Genomic DNA, 8,972 nt, shown 5'->3' with positions numbered 1-8,972 from the left:
GGGGGGAAGCAGTCTCCCTGCTGAGCAGAGAGCCTGATGAGGGGTTCGATCCCAGGACCCTGGGATCATGACCCATGCCGAAAGCAGAGGGTTAACCCACTAAGCCACCCAGGGGCCCCAAGTATTTTCTTGATCTGGTTAAGGAAAGCTCTGAAAGTCTGATACAAAATAGCACTTGATATTTACTGCTTGAATACAACTTAAAAATGGGAAGTATCAACTTGCTCTATTTTATGAAAATTGCCAAACGCTTGGACTCTCAAACCAGAGTAAGTTGGAAGTAATTGTACCAAGAAGACTCTTTACATTACATTATATATTCACTCTACTGTGCTTCCTTTCTAAACGCTGGTTTAAAAATATATATATGTGTGTGTGTGTGTATGTGTGTGTACATACACAATTAAAACCTGAAATATAGGAATAGGGCAATTTAAAGAAACAGCTTGAGGAATTATTGCTAATATGTCAATATAGTATATTTTTTAGAAAATCAAATCTGAGCCCAACATTATGACCTCTAGAGCATTGTGAGAAATGAGAGAGCCCCAAAAGTCAACCCATCTACCTCATCACTTTAATGCTTAGGCGCAGTTTCATATGGTCTCTCATTTTCATGATTTTTAAAAATTAAAACACAGCTTATCAAGGAAGTATAAATGAAAGGTAACTGTTTATTACTGGAGAGAAAAACGTATACAAGAAAATCTAGATTCATTTTCCTCATGCACTACTTTTGTAATAAAGTTCCAGATAATCAACTTTGAAGATATTTACAAGGATAAATTTTTCTTAACGCATGACCATTTACTGTATGATGGACATTTTTTCATAGAAATCAAATATGGAAACAGAATATATTCTTATAGTTTACAAGAAGCTTAGAACATTGTATTAACAAGATGATATATTTTACTGCAAAATATTATAAAAGTGATACAATTTTGTGGCTCATGTTTAATTACTTGATTTGAACAGGGGAATGAAAAAAAAAAAAACAGCAAGACAGGCCTGGCTTTTAAGATTTTTTGTATTCAATTCGTTCTACTTTCACATCATCTCCAATTAGCTGATACACATAAGTGACAACTGTAGAAGCCTGGATGTCCATCAACACAAATGAAGGAATAATGTTTCTGGAAAAAAATATAAATAACGTCAGTGTTTTGTACTAAAAAGCACCAGCACTAAAAATTTCAATTTATAACAATTTGGATTCAAGGAGAATTCTAGTTGTTATATATTGAAAATAATCACAAGAAGATTGCCCCAAAGGCTGTAATTATTGAAATGGTTGCATTCCTCCTTCATGAATGTCACACATGCAATTATTAACTTTAAAAAATTCCCGAATTACTACTCACGTTTCCAAGGCATTATATGCTCCAGTGGCAGAACCTGGGTTAATGTAGAATTTATTCTCATGCTCAAATGCTTCAAATTTGTGTGTGTGTCCCGAGATAAGAATGTCCACATCAAACTGCCTCTGCAACAGGGCTAAGCTGGCCATATCTCCCCAAGGAATAACTTGATGCCCATGGATCAAACCAATTTTGAACTGCCCAACAGTCACAACTTTCTGTTCTGGATAATTCAGATTCTAGAATAAGAAACAGACATTATATATATATATATACATATATATATATGTATATATATATATATACACACACACACATTATATGTACATTATATATATATATACATATATATATACATACACACACATACACACACGTTTTTTTTTTAAGAGATGCTGATGTTTAAGAACAACTGATTTAGTACTTAACCTGGTTAAGTATTTAATCCCATGTGGATCTTCTGATACAGTGCTCCACAACCAACACATTTACTAAATATATGATTACTCCTCAGTCTCTAAGGCTACAACTATGCTCAAAACATACCTTATTTCCGGGAAACTGGAATTTATCACGCAATACCTGCCTCGTGTTTATCTTTTTTTTTTTAAACAGAATCTGGGTTCTTTAGGGAAAGCTGTAGAGAATAATTATTCCCCTAAAGTTGTTAGTTTCCTCTAAGAATCCTAGGTATATGACCTATAAGCTAGGTGTTCAAATTATATCCCAGACTTTAATTTTATATAGATGGCTTCAAATAATAATGACACATAACACTCATACAGCACTTAGTATGAAGCAGGCACTAAAGGTTTTATAAATATCAACCTATTTAATACTGACAATCCTATGAGGTAGGTTCTATTATGACTCCCACTTTATGGATGAGGAAACTGAGGCAAAGAAAGGTTAAAATAATTTGCCCAAGGTCACACATTAGTAAGTGGTTAAGCTAAATCAGAAGCAAAAATTGTTTATTCTTGCTACCCAACTTGTCTTTAGCATAATATACACAGAACCCCAAATATGTTTTTAACAAACCAAACCTATATTCTGTTTATTGACAAGAAATCTGCCCCTTCCCTTCTCATCTCCCTGTCTTTTGCCCCCAGGGGAAAGGTTATCTGAATTCTTTTTTAAAATCCACTAAAAAAAAAAAAAAAAGAAAAAAGAAAAAGACACTATGCTTATTCAGTTTTGTACTAAGGAACACTAGTAAACAGCACCAATGAAGTTAAAAATGATTTGTGAAAAAGCTTCTATTCCCAGAAATGCAAAGAAAATTCTTCACACATCGGATTTATCATGTTGAATAATATGTTAGTATGATCTGAGGGTCTTAAAAATCATCTACTCCAATCATATTTACATAAGAGGAAACTGAGGCCAGAAAGATGTAATTTGCCTAAAATCTCATTATTAACTAATGAACAAAGCTGCAATCTCAGAACTTCTAACTGTTCTTTAAAGTCAGGTTTAGGGGTGCCTGGGTGGCTCAGTGGGTTAAAGCCTCTGCCTTCGGTTCAGGTCATGATCCCGAGGTCCTGGGATCGAGCTCCGCACCAGGCTCTCTGCTCAGCGGGGACCTGCTTCCCCCTCTCTCTCTGCCTGCCTCTGTGCCTACTTGTGATCTCTGTCTGTAAAATAAATAAATAAAATCTTAAAAAAAAATAAAGTCAGGTTTATTGAGGTATAATTCACATATACTAAAATTACTCTTTTTAGTGTATAATTTAAGGGTTTTTGACAAATGCAATTTGCTTACAATAGCAAACAAATGCTTACAATTATGTAAGCTCTGCCATAACCAAGACCCAGAACAGTTTTATCACCTTCTCAAACTTCCTCATGCCCCTTCATAATTAACCCTGGAGTTAAGACCCACAGCGGGGTTTTCAGCATAGTGGTGATGTGATCTTACTTCACCTAAAAAGGATCACACTGGTTGCTACTTGGAGAACTAACTATGAAGGGAGAAAGGGTAGAATGAGGAAGCTGGAACACAGGAAAGTGATATGGTGGCTTGGAACAGGGTAGTAAAGGCAGTGGTGAAAAGTCTGTAATAAAAACTTTATAAACTGGGCGCCTGGGTGGCTCAGTGGGTTGGGCCGCTGCCTTCGGCTCAGGTCATGATCTCAGGGTCCTGGGATCGAGTCCCGCATCGGGCTCTCTGCTCAGCAGGGAGGCTGCTTCCTTCTCTCACTCTCTCTCTGCCTGCCTCTCTGCCTACTTGTGATCTCTGTCTGTCAAATAAATACAATCTTAAAAAAAAAAAATCTTAAAAAGCTTTATAAACTAAGTGATAGTACTATAAAAAAGTGACAAAATCACTTTTAGTCCATATCAAGCAGTTTAGAACAAGTATGGTAATATGTTTAGTCTAACATGGTGATTTTTAAAGAGTAAGGAAAAAGTAGTGTAAGTAAATTGTATTGGGGAAGTTAACAACAATAAAAAGACCATGACAGTTGAGAAACTCAGGTGTAAAGGATAAAGCTTATACATGTAAGTATCAAGAAAAGTAATATTTGTGAATGGAAAGAGAAATACATCACCTCATCGAAGTCTCCTCTCACAATATGAACATCACCGGCCAGCGTCTTGAGATAGTCATAACTCTCTTTGGTGCAAAGGTTTCCAGTACAGAGAATGTGCTGAATCTTTCCTGGCACCAGCAGTTTTTTGAATTTAGCCGGCAAACTGTTGCACCGGTGTGGGATGTGCAGGTCTCCTAATACCAACACCAACTTTAAAGTGTCAAGGTGAGACAAGGGTAATGTCAAACATGACGTCAAAACAAGATGTTCTCCTTAACTTTAACTCCCCTTGTAAATTAAACTAAGCAGACATTCCAGAACCCCAAAGAGTAGAAGTTATCCATATAGTTATCATGACCATTTAAACAAAGACACGTATGGTAACATACTGTGTTCTAATCAGCCTTATTCTGATCATAAACAGTGTGCATACACAATATACGTCATCATTCTACTTACCAAGAATAAAATCAGGCTTTCTTAAGCAATTCATTTAGAGACCTATAAATGACACTGAATTTTAAAAATTGCAAAATGAAAAATATTCTGTGGGGTCCTATGGAATTTGGCATTTTTGAATGATATGGTAATTCATATTTCTGCAGCTATAATGTCAAACATAATGTACTGATTCCAGTGTTTCAGGAACATTAATGAAGAGAATTGTTAAAAATGTAGTGACAGAGAAAAAATTCTATAATTTATGTTTACTAGACTAAAACTATTTAGAGGAAAAGCAGCCAAAAGTTACAATATTTGTCACTAAAAACTATTAGCTATATAGTACAAAGGAATAAAAACAGCCTATGTGGGGCGCCTGGGTGGCTCAGTGGGTTAAGCCTCTGCCTTCGGCTCAGGTCATGGTCTCAGGGCTTCTTGATCAAGCCCTGCATCGGGCTCTCTGCTCAGCAGGGAGCCTGCTTCCCTTCCTCTCTCTCTCTGCCTGCCTCTCTGCCTACTTGTGATCTCTGCCAAATAAATAAATAAAATCTTAAAAAAACAAAACAAAACAGCCTATGTTTCAAAGAGTTTCAATAGGACAAACACATGCTTTTGAATTATGATCTCTATTCTCTCTTCTAATTAGAAATCCTCGCTGTTATATTTTTACTGCCTAGATTAAACGGCCTATGTATCCTCAGTTTGGTTCCCAAACTTAAAATAACATTTTAAGTCTTTCGTGTGCATTAGAGCATTAAAGAGAGAGAGAGAGAGAAAGAAATCAGCTAAATAAGTGATAAATTTAGCAGGAGGTGGTTTAGAGTTGCAATACAGTCTCAGATGACAAAAATAAATTTTGCACTTAAGTATAACAGAATAAAAAACTTCAATCTTGTAAAATTTTAATTTTACAATTTCAAAATTTGACAAATTAACATCACTTAATTCAGTCATTTAATGGAATATTGTCAATGGTCATTTAAATATTTGTCATCCAAAGGACAATTATCAATTTCTTCCTGTTGATTAGTACAGACACCTTCATTCTGTAACAGGATGTTTTCCCATACAGATATCCCATCCATAAATGTACATGCCCTTTAACTCCTTTTAAAGAAGGCATGACTATTCCTTAATATCATCCAAGAAAACATTAAGTATCTAAAGTAGAATAAAAACAAAATAGTTTTGCCACCATAGACTTTGTGAACTAAAATTAATCAAAAATAAAATGTGTGAAACTATAATTATTACTAAAACAAACTTGACTCATCTTGCAACAAATATCAACATGATTACAAAGGAAAGGAACTGTTATCAGGACACAGAGTAACTGAAGTAATGCAAGATTACAAAATTAGCATACTTTAAAAAGAAATTGTTAAATAAGTTTCTTCTTTTTAAAGAGCAGTTTCAGCTAGTATTTGTTCAGTGACTTAATTATTTCAATCCAGGGGCGCCTGGGTGGCTCAGACCTTAAGCACCTGCCTTTCTGCCTTTGGTTCAGGTCATGATGCCAGGGTCCTGAGATCGAGTCCCACATTGGGCTCCCTGCTCCACAAGCAGCCTGCTTCTTCCTCTCCTACTCCCCCTGCTTGTGTTCCCTCTCTCGCTGTGTCTCTCTCTGTCAAATAAATAAGATCTTAAAAAAAAAACGGTTTCAATCCAGATCTTCGTGGATAAGACATCTTACTGTAAAACTAAAAACAACTACGAAGTTTCAACTCTCATGGGTAATCAATGCAAAAGTACCTGGAGAGAGAACAGTCTTCATCTTTAGAGGGGGATCCCTTCGGATATGGACTGAAGTACATAGTTAATGTGGGAAGCTGGCATTTGAGAAAAAGGTAAAAAAAATAGATTTCTATAGTTAAAAAAAAAAAAGAACCTCAAACTCATAAAGGGTGTACGTCTACCGCAGGATGAAAATCTTTGGCACTGATAATGAATGAGCTGTTCAATCTGAATGTGCTCAAAAAGATATTAGTTTGATATGATACTTCATAATGATCAATGACCTCAATTCTATCATGTATTCTGGATTATGCCCAAGTGTACCCAGATTATTAGCAGTTTAAAGATAAAACTATAGGAATGACCAAACAAAAATTATTTCAAACTAGTAAAGATTCTTACTAAGACTCTTGTTTCATGTAGGTGACTACATTATAGTGTCGCATAACAAATGTCATACTCTGCGGAATTTCCTTGCCCAAACTCCACACTTTGGACAGTTCAGGTTAGACAAAGTTTATAGTCTTTTGAGACAGCAAAAGATCCTGAACTGGCAGTCTTATTAAATTCAAATAAGAACCAACCCAATCAAAGCATAGGAAGTTGGCCACTTCCTATTGGAGAGACTGTAAAAGGGTGAAAATCCCAGTAATCAGCCACCCGACCACCGCTGTTAGTACGAGCTAAGAGAAGAAACTTACTCTGTGCCCAGCCTTAGTGGAATGAAGAAGTTGATTGCAGACAGGGGAATGAAAAAAAAGGGTGAAACATGACCAATGTTAAAAGAAAGCAACGAAAAGAAACAAACCAAAAACAGAGCAACGAAAAACTCATATCAAATGAATACGCAAACAATTGTTAATGATTTCTGGGTGTTATGAGAGAAAATGTTAAAAACTGGCTTTGCTCAAAACATCACCAAAAGAACCATTTGCTGTATTTTTAAACATGACACACACATACACACACTGTAAAAAAAGAAAAAGGAAAACTGCCTTGTCAATTTTTTCTGCTTCTCATCTTATTCTCTATATCGCTTTCCTCCCCTTTCGTTTCCTGTTGTCTAGAATTTTATAAGACAATTTGGAAAATGCATCAGTAACAATGTAAATGAAAGCTAACATTTTGGTGGATTCTTAAAGACTAATTATTCCTCAAGTATACTCATTTTAATTCTCTTATGCTCAAAATTCTAGCAGGTGGAAAATTTATGCCACAGCTAGATCCTTGTTTTGTAAAGATCTAACACAGCATTTTGAATAAATTATCAGATGGTGAAGTCACCAACTAAAGATGATAAAAGAGCAAAAACATTCATCCAGCCAAAACTGGACCCTCTCCACACCTGAATTTGCTGCCCACTGACACTGGACATTACTAAGTGTTGAACATTTCTAGTCTACTTTGCCAAGTGAAAGGTATTTAATCATAAAAGAATCAGCTAATGCTAAATTTTGCCCAATTCTATCTCAGGTGACAAGTTACGTTCCAGTATAACTACCCTAAAAAAGTGTTCATCTTTCAAAAAAACTTGAGAAACATGAGTATGGAATCATGTCATCTTCTCAAAACTGTCTCAAAATTACTGTAAACTGAACTGGAGTCTGTTTAGAAGCAAAAATAAAAAACGGGATTAACGCCTTTCACATATACAAAGACACCAAAGAAGCATGTACCGTAAATCTTTGGCTGTCACATCTATAAGCCACCTTAAAGGATATGCTTGTCATAGAACCGTGATAATCTTAAAAATACCATGGATGCTTATCAGAAAGAGAAGTCCCTTTAGAGTTACCCTCAGCAACACAAATAGCAAAAATACTGATAATCGGAGCTCTTTTTGAACACGTTCTTAACTTTTTAGGGGGTGAAAGGCACCTCTGAAAATCTGATTACAGTTATGAGCCCTCTTCAGTAGCAGCTCCTGAGCTTTTAGGTAGGACGGTCTTGGGGCAGAAGCCTACTGGAGGCCAGCGCGTGAGGGGCCAGCCCTGAAGCTGGCTGGGCAATCTTGATGAACGAATGAGGTAAAACTCCCCAAAGTACCCCCTTGGCGCCAGCACTGGCTCTTTACCTGAAAAAACATACATATTCACAAAATTTTCTAATTTCAGGGAGCTCATAAACCCTTTAGAAAACAACAGTTCCAGCCATTCTAAGAGCCAAATCCAGTCCCCTGGGGACTCCCTACCACATTTCAATGGCAGCTGCACTTTATTTCAAGGGCGAAAGGGATATTTGTACTCCTTTTCCCCAGAAGGCAAATTAAAATGGATAGGGGATTATGCTCGTTACTTCCCGTTTTGCATCCCAGAAGCCAGCTTCCAACACATGCGGTGGCAACCAGCATACCCCAAGCAGAAGGAGGTGCCTTTTGAGGGAAAGGAGTAGGGAAACGTCTGGAAACGGAGGGGATGCAATGCCCCTCTCTCGGGGACGCCGGAGGCCCAGGCCTAAAGGCCTTTTCCGGATCGGGCGTGCGGGTCTCGTGACTGGACGAGCCGCTGAGACGGGCCCTTTCCTAACCACGGGCGTCCTCTGGCCCCCGGGTCGGGGGTGCGAGGCCAGAGCCGGCCGCACCCAGAGGTGGCTTCTCCTTATCCTCTCCTGCCCTCCCCCTAAGCCTTCACCAGGCCTGGCCCTGGGCTGCGCGCCACCAACTCCGAAATGGCCCACGCCCTCGCCTAGAGACTCCCAGTTGCTCCCAACGACGCAGCACCGCGGCCAAGAGCTAGGCCTCGGTCGCCGCATCTGCCGTCCTCACCATCCTGTCACTGGGCTCCGCTCAGTTACCAGCACCGCCGCCGCCTTCTTCCTCGGGCTCCTCGGCGACCCGCCCACTTCGCTCTCAACCAATGACAGGTGGAGTCGGCGGAAGCCGGCCTACGGGGGCCCGCTG

The 8,972-nt window shown here is 38.2% G+C and overlaps 1 protein-coding gene across 2 annotated transcripts; it reads right to left on the bottom strand.

Annotated features, from left to right (window-relative positions):
* Positions 1 to 654: 654 nt before the first annotated feature.
* VPS29 (VPS29 retromer complex component) lies at positions 655 to 8,952 on the bottom strand. Of its 2 annotated transcripts, XM_032310791.1 has the most exons (5): positions 8,838 to 8,933; positions 6,775 to 6,786; positions 3,917 to 4,108; positions 1,365 to 1,600; positions 655 to 1,136 (listed from the first exon to the last, which is right to left on the bottom strand). In XM_032310791.1, exons 1-5 carry the CDS (start codon positions 8,838 to 8,840, stop codon positions 1,019 to 1,021), a joined length of 561 nt encoding a protein of 186 aa, XP_032166682.1. In that variant the 5' UTR covers positions 8,841 to 8,933; the 3' UTR covers positions 655 to 1,018. The 2 variants fall into 2 exon arrangements, with proteins under 2 accessions (XP_032166682.1, XP_032166683.1); XM_032310792.1 differs by lacking the exon at positions 6,775 to 6,786 and having other exon boundaries at positions 8,838 to 8,952.
* Positions 8,953 to 8,972: the final 20 nt, after the last annotated feature.

This window comes from Mustela erminea, chromosome 13, assembly GCF_009829155.1.
Source record: "Mustela erminea isolate mMusErm1 chromosome 13, mMusErm1.Pri, whole genome shotgun sequence".
Lineage (NCBI taxonomy): Eukaryota > Metazoa > Chordata > Mammalia > Carnivora > Mustelidae > Mustela > Mustela erminea.
This window is presented reverse-complemented; position numbering and strand designations above follow the sequence as displayed.